The sequence below is a fragment of the Fonsecaea monophora genome (assembly GCF_001642475.1).
Source record: "Fonsecaea monophora strain CBS 269.37 chromosome Unknown Scaff89, whole genome shotgun sequence".
Lineage (NCBI taxonomy): Eukaryota > Fungi > Ascomycota > Eurotiomycetes > Chaetothyriales > Herpotrichiellaceae > Fonsecaea > Fonsecaea monophora.
In genome coordinates this window covers 106,364-131,179 of record NW_019174020.1, presented here as the reverse complement: position 1 = coordinate 131,179, position 24,816 = coordinate 106,364, and the positions used below count along the sequence as shown (strand labels likewise).

Here is a 24,816-nt window from a genome sequence, read left to right as displayed (position 1 = left end):
CGTCGACACGTGTGGACAATCTATCTCGACCTTGGAAAGGGACCCTGAGACCAAGGACTCAAGCACCGACGAGGACTCGACAGTGGGCTCGACACGGCCCCAACAAGTGGTTTTTGCTCGGAGAACTTATACAACGTTCCCGTGGCAAACAAAAAGAAGATTCAACAGAATATCTTTTGTCCTGGTTGCCTGTGCTGTGGTGAGGATGGCTCCGCCGAATATGCAGATGCTACCCGCCACAAGCGGGAAAGATAACGGGGGCCCATACCCTGTGTCCTAGCGGCGGTGTCGAAACAACAAGAGCAGCCTCTCCCCAAGAAGAGCTCATTGCGGTCGACAACACTGGAGACACCAAAGACCACGGGCAATCTATCGAGGACGAACTCGCCGTCGACAAGACAGTGAAAGGAACACAAGTATACCTTCCGCCGCAATACAGTGAAAGGATCACAAGTATACCTTCCACGACACCAGAGGGAGAGCACTGTCCCCGGCAATACAGTGGAAGGATCACAAGTATACCTTCCACGACACCAGAGGGAGAGCACTGTCCCCCGCTGGTCCTGTTCGGTCTCGCTATCGGTCTCGCCGTCTCAGTGCTGAACCGCCAAGACACTTCACGGTTGAGTTGGTCCAGTTCCAGGATTGCCTTATTGCCCTGTTTGCCTGTCGCGAAGACAACACAGAGGAAACAAAAGAGAAACGGAAGAAGACGAAGAAAAGTCCCCGGAACAGGATTCAGCAATGCTGTCTCACTTGGTCCGGGAAAAAAAAAAACATATAGATGTGGCATGGCGTTTCCGAAAAAAAGAAGAAACGACCCAGATGGACTTGTCGGAGGTGTCATGAAAGAAAAGAGACACCAAGGATATAGAGAGTGGAGAAAGACTTGCCACCAGGACTGTGACTGCGGCGTCGAGTTCTGCTAGGGCCCCCTTACGAGGGGCGTGGCAATACCTTTTCCGTGTGAGAGTTCTCATCGTCGGGTGCGACGATGAGGAATATTATACCGACGAGGGTCGGGTCGGAGAGAGATGAGGAATATTATACCGACTAGGGTCGGCTTAGACGGATGAGGAAGCAGATGAGGAGAGTTCCGATTGCTGGAGGCAATGAGGAATATTATACCGACGATGGTCGGGTCGGACGGATGCTGAGGCAGATGATGAGAGTTCCGATTGCTCAAGACAATGAGGAATATTATACCGACGAGGGTCGGTCCGGGCGGATGAGGAATATTATACCGACGACGGTCGGGTCGGGTCGGTCGGACGAGGGAACAGATGATGAGAGTTCCGATTGTCGGAGACGATGAGGAAGAATATATCGTGGACATGGACAAGGGACGAGGTGGAAGGGGCACACCGTCGAGAACAGTCAAACCCGCTCGATGGAAATGATGAAGAGAGCGACGGTCCTGGTTGCTGAAGCAGATGATGAGAGGAAGAATATATCGTCGTCGACAAGGACTCGGACACGGACATGGACATGGACAGAGCTGGACACGAAGCCCAATTATTGCTGTCGATGTGTCAATGTCGAAAACAACAAGGACATGACGAAGAACTATACACAAGGACAGAGGGAGAGAATTGAGCTGGACGAGGCTCAATTTCTACGACTGTGCCTGTGTGTCGTTGCCTTTGCCGTTGGGGGGGATCCAGGGAGCAAGCAGTAGGAATATGAGCCTGTTGAGGCTCAATTTCTACGATTGTCCCTGTGTGTCGTCGTCGCCTTTGGGGAGAGGAGAATCCAGGATCAAGATCATTATTATGATTAACACAAGACCTAGGGTCCTCCTCGTCGCCTCCGCCTTGGGGAAATCCAGGGAAACAGACCAAGATCATTATCATGATAAACACAAGACCCAGGGTCGGGGTCTCGGGGGGGTCTGAGATATCGGGACGGACAGGAAACATCACGGTTTGACACCAGACACAGTTCGGAATTGACTCAGAGCGAGATTAACAGCGACCTTATAGCCCACCCACCCTCTCCCCCCCCCGTTCTTCCCTCCTTGGGCCTCGTTACTGCCGGGTAACAGGGACCAAGGACGGGAATTATTGGGGGTGAAAATATATATATTTGATCTTGTCTTGTCACTGTCTCTCTCTCCCTTGCCTTTCCATTGCTGTCATTTGCGTTTCTGCCCTTGTCCGAGCCGTTTTGCGTGTGGTCTGACCTCGCCGTCGCCCAAGGCGACTTGGTTTGCCGCGAAGTTTTTTGTTTTGCGGCGGAGGCAATGTGGTCTTTGCATTGCACTGATCCGATTTTCCGTGCGGTGATGCATGTATTTTCCTTGTCCATTTTGCCCCGTGCGGTGTCGGTGACGTGGTATGGACGCTGTTTTGGGGCCAGAGGCCATGTCTGCGGTGTGTTGGCGGTGTTTGGCGGCGTTGGTGGTGTGGGTGGTGGTGGTTTTGTGGGACTTAGTGATTTTCGTGGTCTGGATGTTTGCTGTGTTTGCACTTTTTCAAGTCTCGGCGCTGGTGGTGCCTTGGCTGGGACTTTGGTCATTTTCGCAGTGTTGAATGTTTGCTGTGTTTGCACTTTTCCAAAACTTGGCATGGCTGGTGCCTTGGCCGTGGCTCAGTCATTTTCGTGGCGTTGATCTTGGCATGGCTGGTGTTTGGCCGTGGCTCAGTCATTTTCGTGGCGTTGATCTTGGCGTCGGTGGTGTCTCGGCCGTGGACTTGGTCATTTTCGAAGTGTCGAATGTTTGCACTGTTTGCACTTTTTCGTCTTGGCATCAGTCTTGGTAGTGCCAAACGGCCAAGAGCCAAAGACTTCGACGCCAAACGAGCCACGACGGCGTTCTGAGCGCGTCGGTACAGTCTGTAGGTTGAGTCCTTGTCCTGATCGATACCGAGAGAGGCAAGCGGCTCTCAAAGGCCGAGAATCCGCGAGGTATTGAGCCAAGTCTTGACTCTGGGTCAATGAGACGGACGGACAGGCAGTCTTGGTGATATTGAGCGTTGCCTTTGTGACTTTGTGTCGAATGGTGAAGGTAACCGGATATAGAGGGTCCTGGTGGTGTTGGAAGTGCCAGGTGCGAGAGAATCGTGGCTATATAGGCCTTGTTGATGATCTGAAGGTGTTCGGAGGCCCCTTTGGAAGAGATTCAGGGGGATATCGAGTTTGGGCGAGGCCAAAGGGACAGAAATAGGGACAGACATGTCCAAGAGATGGTTGGGGATGCGTAGCCATAGCTGTATTGACCATTTGAAGAGTCAAAGGGGCCTGGGGAAGAGATTCCGGGTGACGTTGGGAGGCTGGCTCTGTCTCTATCAAAGGGACCCAAGGAGTGATAGAGCGTCCCAAGGATGGCCCTGTTGAGGATTTGAAGTGTCCAAGGGCCCTCAGGGAGCGAATTGGGGTATTGTTCATGTTGATTCTGTGTTGGAGAGGCCGAGGGCGAGGTAGAGGTAGAGAGTCCACCATGGGGTGGTCAAGTCTTCATTCATTGTGACTTTGTGAGACTGGAGGGTGCAGAGACACGGAGGACAGTACGGAGGCAGAGGATCAAGTGAGATGATGGTGAAACCTCTGATTGGAGAGGGCGAGAGAGCCGTGGTGATGTTTGTATTGATTTTGGTGTCGAGGGGCGGTAATTGCATAGTAGAGGCAGAAGAGTCCCACGGTGGTCAATTTTTGCCGTGATTTCGTGACTTTATGAGCTGGGGAGGAATACCAGTGATATCAATAGAGTGTTAAAGCATTTGGAGGGTCAATGGATTGAGGGAAAGGGAATCCTGGCCATATTGAGTGTTCAAGGGTTCACAGGAGTCCAGGATACGATCAAGGAGTAAGGAATCGGGTCGTTCGGGTTCATTCTCGGCCAAGCAGAGGCAGAGGGAGAGACTCTTGGTGATATCGAGTGTTGAAGAGGTCAAGAGTCCAAGGCTTGAAGGGATAGAGTCCAGATCACGTTAAAGGTTAACGGTTCAAGGAGGAAGGGTATATTATGGCGTTAACACATGTTGATTCTTTCTGAGGTCAAAAAGATAGTGGGAGTAGAGAATCCCACAGTAGAGACGGTCAATACTTGATTCTAGTATTGAAGGGGTGATAACGACAGCTATATACGTAGAAGAATCCCTCTGTGACGGTGGTCAATCATCATTCCGAGTCTCTGTCTCTTTCAAAGGCCAGAGAGAAGATCCTGGTCATGTCGAAGGTCAAATAGGTCAGGGGAGTCCAGGAGATGTCGAGGATTGGAGGAACGTCGAGCTCGTGCCGCAGAACAAAGGGAAGACCCCGCTGCTGTAGCCTCGGAGAGTATGTAATAGCATTGCTGACGGCATTGACTTGGGGGGAAGGACAGAGAGTCCTGGTCATATCGAGTGTTGAATAGGTCAAGGGAATCCAGGTGATGCCCGAGGGTTCAATGCAAGAGAGTCGTAGTATTCTTGATTCTGGCCGGAAGAGAGGCAGGATAGTAGAGGTAGCGGCTGAATATAAGCCGTATTGATATAGACCACTGATATTGAGCATTGAACGCCGATTTTGACGGCTGGACACCCATTCCGAGGGTTCATGGTTGATTCGAGGAGCGGGAAGGGGATCCTGGTGATATTGAGGCAGAACCATCAATATCGCCGGTAGACAGGGATGGTGGCGTGAAGAGGTGGACAATCTGAAGGGAAAAGTAGAGAATCCTGCCTGGAATGGAAGTTTTGAAGAGTCCACGAGTCCAAGGGACACGGAAGTCGTAGGAAATGGTCCATGATGACTTGATTATGCGTCAAAGGTCCGTTTGGTGCAAGGAGGAAATGTCCCAAACGTCACAGAGGGGCCAGGGAATCAGGGCCCAAGTCGCCACTGAGGGGTACAGGCCAGCCAGGTCCGTGCGGTGAAAGAGACACAGGGAGGGAAGTAGGTATCCAGGTAAACGGTCCCAGGGTGGTGACGGCCTTGGTGATTCGATTTCTGGCGTTGAAGGTTGAAAGGGATGGTGAAGGGCTGGGAGTCGTGGTGACATTGAGCTTGGGGGAGAGAAATCCCGCTAATATGAGAGTTTTGAGGGTTCAAGGACAGAGAGAGAATCGTGAAATATTCATCAATGGGTTGATTCTGACAATCTGGTATAACCCAAGTACTCATACTCCGTCTTATCCATACAGACTCCGCTTTTTCCCCTTTTGCTTGTACTTGTACTTGTACTTCTTGATTGAACGAGTGTGGACTTGAACCAGCGATGCCGTGCCTAAGAAAATAAATAATCCTGCTTCAATTTCACCAATGTCACAACAATTGTCTCCGTCATGGCGAGTCTAACTCGCTCTTGTAATAATTCCTTGCATATTCAAATCCATACATTGTAATCTCATACTCTTTCTGCTGCCGCTGGAGGAAGATATAATAGGAAGGACAAAGGAATGACCGAAGGGAGGGAGGGGTAAGCTGTGCGGGCTGCGCAGGCTGTGTGTGCGTTGAGGGTGCAGGCATCACTCGTCCCGGTAGGAGAGCTTCCGCATTTCTGCCAGTCTGGCCTGCGCCGCGTCGAGGGCATTGCGAAGTTGAAGGATTTCGACCTGTGGAGCGAAGCCGCAGTTAATACATGACAGGGAGAGAGAAGCGGAGAAGAAGGGATGGGTAACGTACCTGTTGTTCCATCTCCCGCACCTTGAATTCATGTCCACTGAGGCTGGCATAGTCGGTGGATTCGCCTTCATCCTTGGCCTTTTGCTTGATGATGTCCTGAACTTGGCGGACCAATGCACGACAGGCAGCTCCCACGGCCTTGCTGGCCTGCTCCAAGCGGTCCTGGGTCTCGGACATGAAGCTGGCCTTGACACGAGACGCCGCCACCAGTTGAGCCGTGGACGCAGCCACATCATTCGATGCCACGATCAACTGCTCGGGGGAGTTGCGGCCAGAGATGACGCCGTCGGCAGTCTCAATCAGAGTGTTGGTGGATGTGGCCACGGCTTTGGCGGCGGAGACGAGACCCTCAGTCCAGCGGTTGTTCTTCTTATAAAAGGCAGTCCGGGACGAGGAGCCTCTGCCCTCACGCACAATCTCGTTCTGTGAATCCGTGGCGGCTTTGATGAGTTTGGCAATGGCGCCGGTCACCGCGAGCGCAGCTGCGAGGATCGAGTCGTTGAGCTTCAGCTCGTACGTGGAATAGCCGTCGCGAGGCTTGTTCTTCAGTTTGGCCAGACGCTCGGCCGCGGCATCAATGGCGTCTGCGGCCTTGGTCAACTCCGAGTCCACCAGGTCGCCCAAGTCACCCGTGGTCGAGAGCTTGCTGCCCTTAGGAGCAAAGGTCTCGGCCAACTTGGACAGCTTCTGCAGTTGCACGAGGACGTCGTGATTGCTATTGACAACCACGTCGGTCTTTTGCATCGGCTCCATGCCTGCGAGGCGGAAAGATTGGAGATTGCGGAAGAGCTTGACCGTGGCGAGGGCGGATTGACGTGCGGCGTCCACCAGTTGGTCGGCCTTCTTGTCCTCGGTGGCAAACCGTGTCAAACCCTTGGTGTTGGACAGCACGTCGGCAATCGAGGCGGCGAAGATAGACACGGTCTTGATGATGTCCGCATGGGGGCTGTTGGGTCCCTCCGCGATAAAGTTATTAAACGCGGTCGAGAACTCGGTGGCACTGGCTGCGGCCTTTTCAATCTGGGAGAGGACGTATGGCGCCGTGGCGTTTTGGTTGCCGGCCTGCATGGGGGAGTCGAGTTCGTACATGGCGTCGTCGACTCGCTGGACACCGCTCTGGAGGACCGAATCGATAATATCGTTGATCTTGTCCACCGTGGTCGTGAGGACTTGGTCAATGGCGCTGTCCAGGGCACCGTCCGACTCGCCGTGGCCCAGTTTGAGGACTTCGAGCTCTTCCAAGGCGGACTCCATGCCGGCTTTGTAGATTTCAATCTCTTCATCTTTTTCTTTGAGGGCGGCCTCATGGTCGGCGTTCCTATCGCCATGCGAGAGACGGACTTCTTCGATCTGGCGGGACTTGTTGCGAACGGCGGCCTCCAGGTCGGCCACTTCGCGATTGTACTTGGACAGCAGCGCGGACAGCTCGGAGGCTTTGGTTTTCTCGGCATCCTCTGCTCGCTCGAGGGCCAGTCGCAGTTCGCGTTTGAGCTTCTCGACCTCTTCGCGGTTGGAGCCCTGGGCGCGGTCCTTTTCGTGCAGGGCACGGTCGCGTTCACGGATCATGTCGGCCAGCTCCAGGTTCTTGGTCTTGACCTCGCGTTCGAGGCGTTCTCGGCGTTCAATGGCTTCCTGGGCCGATGCGGCTTTGAGCTTCAAGGACTGGTTGGTTTTGAGCAGGTCGATGTGCTCGGCCCGGAGCACCGCATACAGTTTGGCCAGGGCCTCGTACTTGGATCGCCACTTGTTGATCTGTTCCTGCAATGCGGCCATCTGGTCATCCTTGGACTGGGATTGCATCTGGTAGTTGGCGTTGAGCTGCTGAAGTTGTTCCTCCAAGGCCTTCATGCGTTGATCATATTGCTGCAGCATCAACTGATCTTGCTCATACTGGGCCCGGGCATTGAGGTTCTCCCGCTCCAACTCGGCCAGGCGACCTTGAGTCTGTGCGGCATACTGATCACGGAGTAGTTGTTCTTGAGCCAGACGTTGCTGCTCGGCCTGCACGCGTTGCTGTTCCTCGAATTGCCGCTGCGCCTCTTGCTGGGCCAGCAACTGCTGACGCTGCTGCTCTTCCCGCTGCTGCTGCAGGCGGCGTTGTTCCGACTCATACTCTTCTTGTTGACGCTGGGCCTCGCGGGTCCAGAAGTCCTCAATGTCCTTTTGTCCGTTGTCCGGGCTGCCGTCATTCTTGGCCACGGGGGTCGGAGGTTTCTCGATTTCTTTTGCAGGGCGTTTCGGGAGAGCCGGTTTGTCTTCGTCGGCGATAAAGAGATTGGGGGGGTCCTGCGGCAGTTTGGGGACCGTGATCAAGGAAGTCAGGTACCGCAGGTTGGAACACTCGTAGTAGAACTTGACGAGGCGATAGTGTTGAGCGTTGAAGCGGGCACGGAGTGGTTCCAACGCCTCCTCGTCACCAGTAGACGAGTACATAGCACGGATCATGCTGGTGCAGAACTTGTAGATACCGTAGGTTTCCTGGACACTGGCCACCACGGCTGCAATTTTGCACTCGTTGTTACTTCCCGGCAGAAAGTGAGAGAAGATGACCTTTGTCATTGTATCGAGCCGATCTTGTAAGTTCATGAGATCGGTGATGGTCTCGTAACCTTCATTGGGGTCCATGATTGACCGGAGACTGATGTAATCTTCATACTCGAACAGCCCGTTGAAGTCGGGATGGAGGCGGTGGAAGGCCAATTTGGCCAGGATGTAGTGGACGTATTCGCGGATGAGGGGTTGGTATGCTCGCATTCCGTCTCCTGTACCGCCTCGAGCGATACTCTCGATCCAATTGATGTGTTGCTGCGCCTCTTTGATCGTGACAGGGTGGCCCTCTTGAAGGACCTTGTGGATGGTGATGCAGGCTTTGAAGGTCTGGACTTCGTCTGCCATGATCGGCCTGTTCTCTCGTTAGCACCTGAGCGGGGGAGGGGGGAGGGATGAGAGAGAAAAGTACAGAGCCATAACGTTGGAAGCGAAGATACAGGCATCGAAGAGGCGTTTCATAACGTCCACAGGCATGGAAAAGACTGCCATGATGGAGGTGGGGGCCCGAGCGCCGGCGGGACAGAGAGCAATTGGGAAGAGAGAGAGAGACGGGCGGGGGGAAGACAGAGGAGAGAGAAGACATACAGGACTTTCAATCCAGCCCAGAAGGACTGGGAAGAGCGATGATCCCAAGTGTACACTATGCAGGAGCGAACATGCTTTCTCTTAGGCGCAGTCTCTTCGATGCTGGTGGCCTTGCGGATATTAACAGCAAGATCCGACTCTGTTTTGGCCATATCTATGTTCCGACCCGTGCCCGTCGCCAGCGCGGGGTATGCCATTGTGTTTGAATGGTCGTCGACCACCTGAGTCCTGCCAAAGCCGTCGTAAAATGCGCCGGCACCCGAACGCCTCCTGGGCCGCGGGTCCTGGTTCGGGGGGACGAAGTACGCCAGATTGACCGGCTGGGGCTCGCGGAAGGGGAGGAACCGGTGGGGGAGCAACTGCGGAGGAGCTCAACAGCGTCGTTGAGGCATTCGAGGGTCGAGCGCAGGCAGGGGGGAGTGTGGTGAGATGGAAGGTGCGGAGGACGTTTGTTTTTTGCGCAGTTTGATATTTCGGGGACACGCGGCTGCCGCAGCGCGGCTAGACTGGCTTTGGTTTAGCGAGTCTTGGCCATTTGATGAGCTGCACGTGAGAAACGCGAAAGTGCTGAGACTTGGCGGCAAGTTTTCCGAGGACACGTGAAAACGTGAAGTGGTTTCGTTAGCGCGCGTCTCTTCTTGGCAGTCACGTCAAACTCCGCAAATCCCACCATTTGATTGGCCCGATGATGGAACCGATGACTTTTGGGCGTGGTGGTGCCCCCAAGCGCCCAGAATGATGCCCGGAAGCGCCCGAAAGCACTGCACCTCGACATGACCACCCACCCACACCCGCCAACACCCACTGCAATCCTCTGCAATGCAGTCTGCAGTACTGCAGCGATAATTCCCGCCCCTCAAATACATCAGAGGATGTGTTGTTTGCGTGCTTGTCGATTTGGTGGTTGGTTGACTGGTCTGATCTGAATAGTCGCCGTATCTGCGGTCCAAGGCGAGAACACGACAACGTGTAGGATAAACACAGGATCCATGACTTGAAAGTACCGAGGACTGCGTTAGTCGGTAGGAGATTGATCGCTGGAGAGGTGAGATGTGGTGCAGCGTTGGTATTTTCGTGCAGACAGATTTGTGGGACGAGGCTGCAATGCGAGATGGCATGTACCCTTGTTTAGATGCGGGTAGGAGAGCGGAGTGTGAGAGAGAAGAGGGAGAGCAGGCAGTATAATAGAGAAGAGGGAAAATGGGGACGCTGACTTGAGATAGTGACAAGTTCCAAGTTGATTCTGAATATCAGCCGAGATTCATCTACCCATCTAGTCCTCGATCCTCCGGGTCTTTGACATTCTTTCTCCAAAGATCAGATCAAGCAGACTCGACTCTCTTTGATCCTAGCCCGTACTCCCTCAGTTCAACTGTCCAATCCTGATTCCCACGAGGATTCTCTCTCTCACTTCGTCCTCGGCCAGCAATCAATCCCTGATTGGGTGTCTCTCATACCGCACCCACGTCCCTTTGGCTGAGGGATTGATTTCCAACATGTAATACATGATAGTTTGATGGCTAGGACCTACTCCTTGATCACTTACAGCTCATTTCTGGTTAGTGTGTAGTGTGATGGTGTTGTGAATGAGCTGTATCAGGACTTGATCTTACAAAGGGAGAACTATCGATCAGTAGACTGACCCGCACCACCAGGCAGGTAGTCCATCACAGGGGACAAAGTAAACAGGAGGATAAAAGGGCGTATCACCATGTCTGATTGTCTCCTCCTTGCAAGAACTGAAGGTCAAGGTCAAGATGATGCGTACACAACGCAATGGAATGATCCTCCGTCTCCCCTGCCGCGATGCCCAAGTGACCCCTGTAGAATCATGCCTCCGCAGACCCCCCAAGTGCCGGCTGCACTCCGAAGGAGACTGCCGTTATCCTCACACAAAATAACTAGCATTCATAGATAACCTATTCATCAATCCTAACGTTGCTCCCCATTATTACCGGTGGCATGGGCGGTTATGGGTGCATCGCGCAGGAAACTCAAAAGGCCCCACCTGAAAGTCAATCACGCTAAAAGACCGCACTTATCTACGGAGGACATGCTGCGATCGTAGACGACCAGGATTGCCTCGCCAGTGTTCGGCAATGAATAGACCAAACCGCTACCTATTCCACGGGCAATCAACGTCTGGACTAACCACGGCATGAATGCTGTCAGCGTAGACCTAGATCCGCTCAGGATTCTCCCTGCCACTCGCGATTTGCCACTTGCGAATTGAACGCCGCAATTGGCGCCCACTGGCCTGGTGGTCCCTGGACGTGTGCCTGGGTTGTTAGGCGTGTTAGGCACCCTTTGGGCAGTAAAAGGGTGTCAATGGGCATAAAAAAGAGCGTCACCCACATCGCTGTCGCCGCGAGAATGCTCGGGCGGCCTGCGTGGGTGGCGATAATCAACGGATTTCGCGCCACCAAACACTCAAATAACACGTAATTTAGTTATAATGCCTGCAGGGTGAATCTGTGTATCAATAAGGGCTACTTTTGACTATAATTACATAGAAATTCGCTGTGGAATGGCGTTTGGTAGCGAAACGTGTCCCCGCGGTGGAAAATTTGGGCCGGGTGGCAAAACGGCGGTGAGTGGCAAAACGGCGGGACAGAAGATGGCCTGCAGAACCACCAAAACCAGCAGAACAGCGACTATTGCTTTGCCACTGGGATTCTCTCAATCCAGTCAAGTAGATGGACTGATCAGATACCTTTTTCAATCAAATTAATCATTAAATCGGTCAACGGCATACCCGGATGCTGAATAGCTGGTTGCGGCGTGTTAACCCATCTTCTGTCGCCCCGGCCACTGCCCTTTCCTGTCCAACTCCCCCTCGTGCATCAACCACTACCCGATGGGCTCATACACTCGCGGTCAACCTAATGGTCCATGCTCTCTCATAATTCCCGTAAAGTCACCAACCAATACCGGCATTGACCCCATTTTACCCATCAACTACACGATGGAGACGCTCCACGACGCTCCGCAACGCTCCGCAACGCCGCTCAAGTCGTGAATACAAGACCCCCGTCAGTTCCTGAGAGTTCCCATCCAGCTTGAGACATTCTCGCTATGCACAACCCTCATATTCACCACCGTGGTCGACATCGACACCTAATACGGGGGTATCCTTGATGTTCGCCGCACTTGTCACAAGATGATTGGTCAATAACTCTGTCCCAGAGTCCTAGGGTCCCAGAGTGCCAGAGTCCTATTTCTGGCCAAAACCGCCAACCAGACGCCTCGTGCCAAGATGGTTACACCCGCACTCTCCGGGAAATATAAGGCTGGCGCAGCCGTATGCCACAATTTTACCACTTCCACCACCACTACCATCATCTGGCCACAGCAAGAATCCTCCTCGGTCATTCGGAGAGCTCTCTCACCTCAGCTTCAGCGTTGGGGTTGATTTGCCTCGAAACGCCTGGCCAGAAGTCCTACTTTTTGCTTCTTCCTCATCTCAGCCTCATCTCGATAGGACCTCTGAGAAATCTATCAACGACGGCAATATTCGTGATTTCTCCCTGCGGCCGGCCTCAAGACCGAGTCCTGGACGAAATGGAACCGCAAAACCCGATCAAGACGAGAGCGGAGTCGTTGCCCAGAGTACTAAAGACGGACGAAAACCGTCAACTGGCAACCAGCTGCTCTTGGGGAGCCTTACCCCATCACATACCTGACAGCCTGCGAAGGCCATCAAGAAGCGAGACGTCGATCCTCTCTATGAAAGACGACCCCGAAGAACAACAGACAAGGATGTATAGGCCCGAAAGAGAAATGTGGAACATGAGCCAACACGAAGCGCAGCCTGGCGTGGGCATACAAGCAGCCAAGAGAAGGAGGGAGGGAACTGAAGATGGAGACACCTCTTTCAAGCTACCAAGATGGAATGGGGATGCGGCGGGGGCATCCGCGAGGGAGCCATATGAAGAGGCTAGAGATTGGGGGATTTCAAAGATCTGGGGGAAACCCGAGCAGGCGGATCAGCAGCCGCCGAAAATTGGAGTCATCCTTAAAGACGGCAGAACCGCTTGGACAGAAATTGATACCGAGTGCCCTAAAGTCCCCGACTATCGAGCCCTACCGCCTGACCATCCAAATTACGCTCGGACAGTCACCAAACAAGAACTCTATGCTTTTATTCAGCGACATCCTATTTGTGCGCACAAGCGCCATCTGCTACTTCCGAGCTATTTCGGCCCCCGGGGCCGGCTCTACCTCAAGGGTATCGGAAAGGAGTTGATACAAGAGTGGTTCAGTGCCCGGGACAACATCATCGAGACGAAAGCACATTGGCCCGAGGATATGATCCCAGAGACACTCATGGCCACCTGCTTGCAGAAGTACAGTGAAGCCGTGGAGCGGTTTTCACGGCTGAAGAAGCGTCGGCTGCACCCGGGCAATGGGACTTTAACATTGAATCAGAGACTCGCCGATTCTCATAAAAAGATCACAGAGCTTGAAGATCTCTATTTGGCGGAGAAGAGGGAACGTCAGCGGCGGGATCGCATGCTCGGGACCCTCCATGGTCTCCTCACTGGTGATGTCGGAGAATACCTCGCCCCATCTCTGCCGGGAAGCCCGACCGACGACGAGGACCGTGCATACGCGGAGGTCTCGAAGCTCTGGCTGGGCTTCATGGACGAGCAGCTTGGAGACGAGGAGCTTGGATACGAAAAGCCTGAGGGCGAGGAGCCTGAGGACGAAGACATGTATGGCGGCCCACCCTCGACGCCCGACCCCGAGGACCACGACGGTCCTGTTTCAGAAGAGTTGGTCAGGAAGAATGCCATGGATCTGAGCCAAATTCTGAACGGCTGAACCACCACCATCAGACGGACGACGTCGGCACTGATCGGCGGTCGGAGCGGTCGGTTGTATAGCAGATGTATACCACAAGGGCAGAAGGGAATGAAAAGGACCGTATGCCTCTATCTCTGATTCTTCCTCTACCTCTGCTTCTGTCTCTGCTTCTATCTCTGCTTCTGCATTGACCTAGCCTAGCCGCAGGCAGGCAGGCAGGCTTCAGCCTCAAGCCTCAGACTCCAGCCTCAAATCCCAAGCCTCAGACTCCAGCCTCAAGCCTCAGCCTCAGCTTCGCCAGAGTACCCAAGCACCCAGGGGTGTATGCAATTTCGGAATACGAGAGGCGTTTTGACTGCTCTCACACCCACCCACCCACCCAGCCCTTGCCTCCGTCGTTGCGTTGAAAGGGTGGGTTACACAGACAATCAAGGGAGAAAACCTGTTTTTGGCGTCGTTGGCGTTGCTGTAAGTGGCTGATTCTCAACACAACCAGCAAGCCAGCAAGCCAGTCAGCCGCCCGTCAGAATACGAGAAATGGTGGCTTCTGCCCAACAAATTACCTGTCAACCCCGGCCGGTTACACAAACATCAGGCAGCAATCACACACCGCACCGGCCGGAATGTGGACTGACTGTGTTGGATGGCTGCCTGGCAATGCATTCAATGATCCCTGGCAAGAGTCCTCATTGATCTTCTTTCTTTCTCCGGGTCTGCCTTTTATTGAAACGTCCCTTCGGAGATTGGCTTTTCTCGTTCTTCATTCTCTCTCCCAAAGTGACGACACGGGCAGTAAAAAGAGACCACCTTTGGCTTTGGCATTGGCTATCGCGGTCGCCTGCGGAATAGCAACATCGACATCGACATCGACACGCTCACCACTCACCTGATCGGTCAATAGAGACCCCCGTCTTTGCAGCTCTTTACAGAGAAAGGAAAGGAAGCTCATCACCATGTCTGTCGGAAGCAACGGCTCCAATGCTGGCGGTTCCAATACTGGCGGCTCCAATGCTGGCGGCTTTAATGCTGGCGGCTTTAATGCTGGCGGTTCCAATACTGGCGGTTCCAACGCTGGCGGCTCCAATACAGATGGCTCCAATTCGGACGGCTCCAATACAGATGGCTCCAATACAGATGGCTCCAATACAGGTGGCTCCAATGTAAGTGCTTGATGATTTCCCCCCTCCCGGCAGCCTGCCTAGTCAATACTGAGTCAGTGTTGTAATGATTCCAGACCATGAGCTATCGGTTCACGTACACGACCTGTCCCCTCCACGAATACAGCAAGATCAGCGCCCGCGACGGCCGCGGCCCGATCTGGATCTGCCGGAACTGCGACGGCGTCCACGCCGCCGTCTGGGAGTGCACCTTGTGCGGCCACAACCTCTGCCCCAGGTGCCTGAACTACAGCCCGCAAGTGGACGGCCCTCAGGTGGACGGCCCTCAGGTGGACGGCCCTCAGGTGGACGGGATCGAGGCGACCAACCGGGCAAGGTTCCGTTAGGTTATTTGGACAGGAAGGTACAACAAGAGAAGAAGGACACGGGGGCAGGGGGCGGGGGTGTGGTGGCGAAGAAACCATCAGGAAGAATGATATTGTCGAGAGTCGGAATGTGCGTAACGGACCACGGGGAATTGTTGGGGGGAGTGGACATTACAATGAGCATGAACGAGCAGAGAAGGAATTGATTGATGGACACTCGTTTGAATTGACTATCTATCTATGCGGTTGGTCCCTGTCCAAGGGCATTTTATCTATGCTAGTCAATGTGAGGATCGTGTCCAACCCGTAGCAATAATCCTGGCAAAGGTCCTGCCTTGCCTCCTTTGGTTAATTGATATCCAAGATGATTCCAATTGAAGTTGATGGTTTTCCAAGTTGAATGTCTTTGAGACAGAGTCCAATTGACGTCGTTGTTGTTTTCCAAGTTGAAATTTGTTTTTATGGCCGAGATGGCGAAGATGACGGTAGATGGCTAACGCAGATTAGATTTGATGCACAGCAGAACAGGGGGAGAGAGAGACTTACCAATAGAACATAGTGAAAGATAAATGAAGGACTGAAGTGAACACAATGGCTGAAGACGATGGTTGAAGATGATGGCTGAATATTGCTGAAGAGCTGACTGAAGATTGCTGAAGAGCTGACTGAAGAAGATGGCTGATTGAAAAAACTGATAGATGGCTGAAGAGCTGACTGAAGATGACTGAAGAAGATGGCTGAAGAGCTAACTGAAGATGACAGAAGAAGATGGCTGAAGAGCTGACTGAAGACGATGGCAGAAGATTGCTGAAGAGCTGACTGAAGATGATTGAAGAAGATGGCTGAAGAGCTGACTGAAGACGATGGCAGAAGAAGATTGCTGAAGAGCTGACTGAAGATGATTGAAGAAGATGGCTGAAGAGCTGACAATAGATGGCTGAAGAAGATGACTGAAAAAAAACTGATAAATGGCAGAATAAATGGCAGAATAAATGACAAAAGATGGATGAAGAGAAAGAAGAAAAACAAAAACAAGAGGGATGGTGAGGTTTTTATGGTGGTCGAGACGCGAAGGAGGAGGGCTGAACGCGTCATCAACAAGGCAAGATTCCCGACAATCAACAATACAATGTGTCCAAACACACACAAACATGGATGAGGCCCCGTAGACCGCCATGTCATTCTACAACGAGGAGACACTGGCCTACAGAGTATTGTTCATGGGATGAATTGATGATTGATTGATTGATTGACTATACACTCGGTCTCATAGCCAGAGAGCCAGAGAGTCAGACAATTGAAGTCGGATCATTCCGCAGCCGCACTCCATCAATCCCCGCCTAATCTAATCAATTTATCTGGACTCGGTCGTCTTTTCGCAGTTACTATTCCCAATCGTTAACGGCTCTGCGCCTCCACCGCACGAATGCACGGCTTCGTTACTCAGTCGCTTACTCATTCGCTCGCTCACGATCTCTATCGCACTCTCACTATCGCATTCTCGCTTTCGCATTCTCGCTATCGCACTCCGCTCTCGCTTTCGTCTTTTCTGATCCTGCTGCCCAATTCGCCTGGCGATTCCCGCTCGCTTTCCAGGTCCTCTTCCACTTACATCTTGCTGGCCAGCAGCAATCTTGTCCCCTACAACCCCAGCGCCCGTTGGCTCCTCTCGAAAAACCGTCGCCCTGTAAGCCCTGGACGTGGTCAAGCGACTTCACAGAAACCCCAGCGACCCGGAAGATATCCAATTGCTGGCTCATAGAGCAATAGTACGACATGGACGCCACCATGGCCCAGGGCCGGCTATTGCATGCCATTCTCCTGTCTTTTCTCGTCTTTTCCCCTCGACTACACTCTTCTATTCTATCCTCCTCTACTCTACCCTCTCCATTCGCCTGCTTTCTCTCCGTTCTCGTGTTTTGCCTCCATTCCCCTGTCTTGTATCCGTTCCCCTGGTTGCTCTCCCTTCTCCTGCCCTGTCTCCATTCCTGTCTTGACTCATTCGCCTATCTTCTCTTTTCTATCCTCCTCTCTCTGCTCTCTTCATTCCCTGTCCTGTCTCCATTGCCCTGTCCTGTCTCCATTCTCCTGCTTTCTCTCTATGCTTCGATCTCCTCTCCATTCGCCTGCCGTGTCTCTATTCTCCCGTCTGTCTCTCCTTTCCTCCTTCTACAGCACTCTTACTTCTAAAGCCGATGACGCGTGGCTGTCATGTATTATGACCTGAGAGACCGTGACACCACGGCCTGCCTTGCGGCTTCATGCAGCGAAGATGTCTCCTTGGTCCGGTCGCCCGCTCGCACCGCCTCGTTCACTTTCAATGACAGCACTCATGGCGCCAGGCTCTTTGGCCGGAAAGAGTTTGGGACAGCCTAGAGCCTACATCTCAGCGACCTCTTTGAGCTCCACCGACAGCCAACGCTATCTATCAGTGTATCATGCTGTGCCCGATAATAAACAGGAAAAACCTCGCCAGCGACCCAGTTTCATGTTTGCAGCAGTGGAGCCAACGAGAATCTTCATGGCGCCGCCGATGAACTCGTGGACGACGCCTCGTCAGCTGGTCGCATGATTACTCCGTGATACCACCTGTTTCAGACAATAGCCGATGGTCCAAGGAAAACGGCTTGAGCCAAAAGCTCCACCAGGACTGGGCTTCGGGACGCGGCAGGCATCGAGGAGGAGATTCGTCTTCCTCGCTTTCGTCCTTTATGGTGGGCTGCCCAGCCATGCTCTCGTCTTTGATCTGGCGATTGAACTCTGGACGTCGCCGACTCGGACTAGCCGGCACGACCTCACGACCTGATTGGAATGTCCCTCCTTGGCCACACGGAGAATCTCCTGCCGTTCAACAGAAGAAGAAGCACAAGATGAGTGAGCCACGATCTCTCGTTCCCAACTTGCTCGCATCAGACCTGACACTGACTCTGCGAAGTTATCAGCTCAATAACCTAGCAAAATTGACAGATTCCTCGAAGAAACATTGGAGAAGCTGTTGTAAATGAAAGGTAGAGTCTCTTCCCCTCTACTACACCACTCTGTTCTCTTTTCTACTCTCCTGCCTTGTCTCCATTCTCATACCTTGTCTCCATTCGCCTGCTTCTCCATTCTCCTCTACTCTCTCTACCTTCCTGTCTTCTCTCCGTTCTCCTGCCCTCTCTCCATCCTCCTGTCTTCCTTCCGTTCTCCTGTCTTCCCTCCACTCTGTCTCGTCTCCAAACAATGGTTGCTTCTTAGCTAACCCGTGTGCCCGGTCCTCATGCTCGTTATACCACCAACGAACATCTCCCTCTTCCATGTCCTCAAAGAAGACATTCGAGATTTCGCTCAAGCCACCCATCACTCGTGAGCTCAAGAAGAAGGTCGAGACTGACGGCGAGAACGACCGCACCGTCAAGTCTACCACCCAGCTTCTCTTTGAGACCTCTCTGCTCGTCTCCGGCTTCACCATTGAAGAGCCCGCCAGCTTTACCGAGCGCATTCACAAGCTTGTGTCCCTTGGTCCGAATGTCAATGAAAAAGCAGAGACTGCCGAGGAGAAGGCCGCTGAAGAGGCCCCTGCAGCTGAGGGAGCTGGCGAGAGCGCCATATACTCGTGATGCCACCAACGATTCTCCCCATCGCTACGTGGTCCCATCGCTACGTGGTCCCATCGCTACGTGGTAGGTAAGAACGGAGGCTTGACGGGCTCGTCGGAGATGACCAAGACCACCAAGACCACCAAGGCCACGGCTCTCGGCTTGCCTTGCGTGAATGGGCACCAACTCTGTCCATGAAAGCATCTCTCGGGGGAAATGGACGAAGCACAATAGTGGCCGCCGCCCCGATTCACCCCATCGCCCGTGTCAAGAGACTCTCACCCCAAAACGGTACGTACCAGCCTACGAATTGCTCCGTCGTCAGCGTCGGCCTAGACTTTCACCAGTTATCCCTCCAATGAAGGTCAATGGCTATTCTTTGTTTCTTTGTCACCACGTTGCTAATGGCGCTTAGCCAAAGATCTCTCGATAACCCACGTGGCCACCCTTGTCTATCTGAAGTCTCTTGGCTAGGTACCTCCCCCAGAACAGAAAGGGCCTTCCTCCAAGCCAGCCACCAAGCCAGTCAGCCTCCAAGCCAGCCACCCAAGCGTCAGTCATGTCTACCGAGTACCCCGCCCCCTGCGCAGCTGCCCTTGGCTCTTCTACCCTACCAGGCCACTTTCTTCCACTGAAACGCGAACTTGACCCGCCGGCACTCCGAAAGGACGAGTTCGTCAAAAAGTCCGACCGATGACCACACGTATTCTCCGTAGGTTCCTCCCGAGCCGGGAGAGACTGGCGGACGTAGTCTTGAGGACACTCCTGTTCATAGCAACACAATACGAGCTTGGTGAGTAAGTAGGCTGTTCCACTGGCTGTTCCAGTGGCTGATACAACGCCTGTTACAATGGCTATGACAATGGCTGTTACAGAAGCACCAGCAGCACCCACAAACACCCCCAAGTTCGAGCTGGAGTCATGCCGAGCCTGGTTCACTCCCCCTCGACTCCCAGCGTCTACGGCGTGATGAACGAACCGTCAGAGCTTCTCTTCCGGCCTGCCATGTGTCTGCGCAGATGGTGGTCGGAAAGCCGAGTCTGGGCTGGCGATGAATAACCAGAAGCTTCATGGGCGCCACCTTAAGGCCTTTCCAGGGGGGCGTGCATCTGACATCTGACACGCAGCACCAATGCCTGTTACAATGCCTGTTACAAATCTTTCTTCCTCACGTCGACCATTCTTCCTTAGAGAGGTACGAGTCTTGTACACGGTGAGTCTTCAGAGATCCTGCTGGGCGGAGGGGTCGCGCAGAGCTTGAATCTTACATGAAACCCTAGATGCGTATGCTGCCAGCACTGCCGTTCATGGCACTCCTGCTCCGTTTCGTTCTACCAGGCTGCTCTGGAAACCGCATCGTCGCAGTATGTCGTTGCTACCGCCGCCGCCGCCGCCTCTTCCCTATTGTCACAAATGCTCGAATCAGCCTCTTCTCTGTCCTTGGTAAAGAGGAGGAGACTTCTCCAGCACAGAGCGCCCTTGACGCCGTCATTTCTGCCGCATCGTCCTCTCTCGCTCCGCAGCACGCTATGCGGCGAGCACAGCCATTTACGGCACTCCTGTCCCCTGCTATCAGAGTGCTTTGGATGGTCCTCTATCATTCGGGCACGATTTCTGCAGATCTAATATCCATATGATATTTAATCCGTGGAATACGACAGTTTCGAGTCTTGACTATTCAGCCTACGAACCCTGCGAACCCTACGAGCCCTACGAACTGTCTTTGAGCGCATTTGCGGAGGAGAGCTCTCCATGTTTCGAAACAGATTCTCAGAAGAGTCCTCAAGGACAAAACACAACGCATTTCCACTCAGGTGCGCGCGCCTTGCCTTCTGCCCTTGCTGGCGGTGACTGGGATCATGGGAGTACATCTACATCTGTCATCTGTCCCAAATAGACGCTGCTGCTGTCCCCTAGACGCACGCCACGGCTGTAGGACTTCTCCCTGAGGCTACTGTCTACAGCCGCCGGGGAGGGAGGACAGTCAGTCGTCCGTTCATTCATCCATCCATGAGATTCTCCGCTAACTCATTCGTGAGGTCTCCGCTAAAGACGGCACGTATCATGGCTGTACTTCCCTCCCCCCTGACGCTATCGTATACAGCCACCGAGAAGGGCAGCGAGCTACTCGGTCAGTCGCTCGTTCATCCATTCATCCATCCATCCATGAGATTCTACTTACCTCCGCTGACGTTATCGAATACAACCGCCGGGAAGGGTGACGATTTGCTCAGTCAGTCAATCAGTCGTTCATTCATTCGATTCTCCGCCTAAAAACGGCACGTACTACTGCTATGCTTCCTCCTCCCTGAGGCTATCGTATACAGCCGCCAGGAAGGGCAACGATTCAGTCAGTCGGTCAGAATTCGCACACTGACGATGAAATACAAGATCGACGACCCGCAATCCCGTTCAAATTCCGCAATCCTCTGGCGAGTCACTCACCCCTCTCGTGGACGGAGAGCTACCCTTGAACCCATCAGTGGCGACTTCGACTGCGCAAGCAAGGCTGAAGATGAAGTCCTTGACACGCAGGACTGCTCCGCAGCATGGATACACTCCATTACCGCATCGACAGAGGCAGATGAAAGCGACAGCACTCATGATCGGTGATTGTCCGTCGGGTATGCGAGAGAATAGGGGAGCACAGCCCTGAGCCGAAGTCTTCTGTTTAGGGAACCAAACGTCCAAAACACAGTCTCGGCGGCAAGCGATGTGTCAGTCAGTCGTTCGTTCATTTATTCATTGGCGAGATTCTCCGCTGAAGACGATACGTACCACACTACGGCTGTTGTACTTCCTCTTCGTTGACGCTATCGTATACAGCCGCTGGGAAGGGCAGCAGCTTACTCAGTCAGTCAGTCGGTCAGTCACTCGTTCGTTCATTTATTCATGAGATGAGATTCTCCGTCAACAACGGCACGTCCTACGGCGGTAGGATCGAACGGTCAAAGGCAGAAACAGCCGGCCGGGGAAGGCAGTCAGTCAGTCAGTCATTCATTCAGTCATTCATTCAATCGATTCTCTATCTAAACGGCACGTACCAAACCACGGCTATGAGGTTACTTCCTTCCCCCTGAGGCTTACCGTATACAGCCGTCGGGAAAGTCAGCGAGTCACTCAGTCCGTTGGTCAGTCTCAGAAGTTCAAGCTGTCTCCCCCAGCATTCCTGAAGACAACGTTCCCTTGATACAGAAAGAACTTCTTCCCAATGCGCGCATGGACGCTTCTGCCGCGCGCGGCGGTTCCATTCGTGGCGCAGTGGCTCCTCGAGCACGAAGCGGCGGACCAGCACCACCACGATGCAGCCGCGCACCTCTCCCAGCGTCGGCACCCGCGCCGGCGTCAGTTCGGGCTTGACCTTTGTCTTCAAGATCTGCGAGGTCATCTACGCCGTAAGGGCCGCATGAGTAACGAGGATATGCATTGAAGTAGATAGGAGATGATGCATCAATCTGCCTCAAAAGGGACTCGATCACAATAGGACAGTCTGTATCGACCACTCCATGTGGTCCCCTTGACGTCTCGGCGTTCAGACTCATGAGATGCTCGGCCTGAAAACGGCACGTACGTTATTCCGTCTGGCCCGCTGCCAGTCAGTCGTTCAGTCGTTCAGTCGTTCATTTGTTCATGAGATACTCCGCCTGCGTACGATATAACGGCTGGAGGACTTCCCCCCGCGGCTTACCATATACTGCCGTCCGGAGGACAGCGAGTGAGTCATTCAGTCGTTCAGACGTTCAGTCTTCCATTCATTCATACAACCACCAGGAAGCCAGCGAGCCAGTCGGTCAGTCGGTCGGTCGTCCATTCATGAGATTCGCCGCCAAAGACGATACGTGCCGTATCACACCACGGCTGTCGCACTTCTTCTCCTCGAGGCTTACCATATGCATACCCCCTGAGGCTACCGAATACATGGTACAGCAAGTGTCCCTACTACTCCCGAGTGCCAGCTTGGTTTGACGCCAGAAAGATTGTTCTCCTGCAAAGACATTTATCGATATTGGAAGAGGAAAGAATGAGCCCTGTGCGGCATTATTGCTACTACATTACACGTCTATATCTGCCATCCTACCTGCCTGCCAATTCAGTCCTCTGCGATCTATCGCTACAGACAAGAAAGAGGACGTACGGCAGCACGGCAGGTGACGAAACCTCGGGGCATTATCATATCATATCGTCAGACATCTATCTCTCCACGCCCTACCTGGTTCACCGATTCGACACTTGCCGGCCCCTCGAACATCACCACCGTGACGACAGCGGACACGAGGCACCCCGAAGCTCGACCCTGGATCGGCCACAGTCAAGCGAGATCCAGATATTGAACAGCTGGGCGACTAGGTAGCTACATCCTCCGACGGCTCTGGGCGCCTCCTGCGCCGTTGCTCGAGGGTAGCGGCTTATGGGCGACCAAGGATGACTGGCTTGCTGCGCGCCAACCACCATCAGTCACGCAATCGGATGTGGATGACGAAGAGGAAGAAGAAGAGATCGAAGATGAAGCGGACCAAAACTCGACGACAGAATCGCCCAGCGACAGGGCCCGGACGACCCCGAGTGCCAGCGCCAGCGTCAGCGTCACTCTGGCCAGCGGCTCGGACGCCAGCACAGTCCACGTACGCGACAGCCTCGGCTGCACGGCATTTTTGACGTGTTTAATGCTTGACAGCCAGACAGCCAGACAGCCCCCCTGGGTATGGTAATAGTCCAAGGTATTAGACTCCCTCCGCTGGGGGAAAAAGAAGTCGAAATGGGCAATCCGCAGCCAAGTCCTACAGCCTTCCTTTTGTCAGGGAGGCCACGGACGCCTCACAGTCGAACCTGAGTCAGATCTGAAGATCAGGGCCTGTTCCGGGCGCGCAAGCCTCTGCCTTTTGGTCGAATCGCCAGTCTGTGTCCGAAATGAAAGCGCCAGGTTAGCCGGATTGTGTACGTCCTGTACCGTCTGAAACTGGGGCCAGTAAAGGCTTCCCGAGGTCTCTCTGACTCCCCGGTCTCTCTTCCCCCTCTTGCGTTCTTGCTTGGCCATTCATTTTCTCTGCAGAGCCGTGCGTGCCCAACGGTGCATGGGGCTCGTGGTATCAGCCTTACCGAGATCTTGATCGGTCCGGCGTTCTTGGTGACGCAGGCCAACGAATACATCGTGAATGGAGTCGGTCCTCCTCTCGTTCCCGACGTCCTTGAACCCGTCATCGATTTCTCTCTCACTGGCGGCAGCGGCTTTGTTGGATTGCGACATCAACCGGGTTTTGATGACCCAAATGGGGTATTGACGTTGATGAAGACGATGATGGCAGTGATTACATGGATGAAGCGTCTAGGGAAGCGTCAACCATCATCCTCGGTGGTCAGCAAGCAGACTCTTACATTCTTGGTCAGCAGAATGTGTCAAGATGGTGGAACAGGCGCCGGCGGCGAGGGGTGAATAGCAGCGAGCCACCTCCCCATGTCAACGAAGAGCGTCCCCATGTCAACGAAGAGTGTCCTCTTGTCAATGAAGAGTGTCCTCTTGTCAATGAAGAGCGTCCCCATGTCAATGAAGAGCGTTCTCATGTCAATCAAGAGCGTCCCCATGTCAATAAAGAGTGTTCGACCCTGGCAACGGGAAAGCACCTCTCTCGCCTTTTCAGCGTCCCGTCCAACGATGCAGGCGTCGGCGCCCAGAGCGACCAGCGCCCTGACTTGGCCGTCAGACTCGTATTCACCCTGACGGCAGCAGTCTGAGGAGACCAATCCCACGATCACGTCTGTTTCTTTACAAAGGTCACGATCTGCCCCTGCAAACGTCTTCGACAAGACGCTTTGCCCAAGAGAAGTCCAGTTGAATCCATCTCACCCAGTCAAACCTTGAAGTCCCTGTACGACGTTTGGCGTCTCTCGACATCTTGGACGACGACCTCCCCCCCGCCCTTCTTCCTTGTCTGACGCCTAGCCCGATGCCTAGCTCGATGCCTACAGGCATAAACACAAGGTTTTAGGCGCCTGGGCAGGTTTCGGAGCAAGACCGAAGATTGTACGACGGCAGCTGGACATAAGTCTCCACCGCAACCATTGAATCCAAGTATGGTTGCTAAACTCGTTCAGGGAATCCTTGCAGAAGTGCCGGATGGGGCTCTTCCTCAACCGGCGAGCAAGCATGGCTCATTTTCGGCGCAATAGGACACATGGGCCGCTCCGTGGCCAAGGCGGCAGGATGAGCGGCCA

The 24,816-nt window shown here is 53.7% G+C and overlaps 5 protein-coding genes across 5 annotated transcripts; 4 read left to right on the top strand and 1 right to left on the bottom strand.

Moving 5' to 3' along the window:
• Nucleotides 1–5,447: 5,447 nt before the first annotated feature.
• On the bottom strand, nucleotides 5,448–8,936 carry AYO21_09279 (hypothetical protein; the record flags this gene model as incomplete). The annotated part of the gene is made up of 3 exons (XM_022659217.1): nucleotides 5,448–5,534; nucleotides 5,605–8,506; nucleotides 8,740–8,936. The coding sequence occupies 3 exons, from the start codon at nucleotides 8,934–8,936 to the stop codon at nucleotides 5,448–5,450; spliced, it is 3,186 nt and encodes a 1,061-aa protein (XP_022508500.1).
• Nucleotides 8,937–12,300: 3,364 nt separating this feature from the next.
• Nucleotides 12,301–13,563, top strand: AYO21_09278 (hypothetical protein; the record flags this gene model as incomplete). Its single annotated transcript, XM_022659216.1, has 1 exon — nucleotides 12,301–13,563. The coding sequence occupies one exon, from the start codon at nucleotides 12,301–12,303 to the stop codon at nucleotides 13,561–13,563; it is 1,263 nt and encodes a 420-aa protein (XP_022508499.1).
• A 935-nt stretch (nucleotides 13,564–14,498) lies between these two features.
• On the top strand, nucleotides 14,499–15,049 carry AYO21_09277 (hypothetical protein; the record flags this gene model as incomplete). Its single annotated transcript, XM_022659215.1, has 2 exons — nucleotides 14,499–14,705; nucleotides 14,780–15,049. The coding sequence occupies 2 exons, from the start codon at nucleotides 14,499–14,501 to the stop codon at nucleotides 15,047–15,049; spliced, it is 477 nt and encodes a 158-aa protein (XP_022508498.1).
• Nucleotides 15,050–18,324: 3,275 nt separating this feature from the next.
• AYO21_09276 (Heat shock-like protein) lies at nucleotides 18,325–18,627 on the top strand (the record flags this gene model as incomplete). Its single annotated transcript, XM_022659214.1, has 1 exon — nucleotides 18,325–18,627. One exon carries the CDS (start codon nucleotides 18,325–18,327, stop codon nucleotides 18,625–18,627), a length of 303 nt encoding a protein of 100 aa, XP_022508497.1.
• A 3,281-nt stretch (nucleotides 18,628–21,908) lies between these two features.
• Nucleotides 21,909–24,037, top strand: AYO21_09275 (hypothetical protein; the record flags this gene model as incomplete). The annotated part of the gene is made up of 3 exons (XM_022659213.1): nucleotides 21,909–22,001; nucleotides 23,004–23,228; nucleotides 23,657–24,037. 3 exons carry the CDS (start codon nucleotides 21,909–21,911, stop codon nucleotides 24,035–24,037), a joined length of 699 nt encoding a protein of 232 aa, XP_022508496.1.
• Nucleotides 24,038–24,816: the final 779 nt, after the last annotated feature.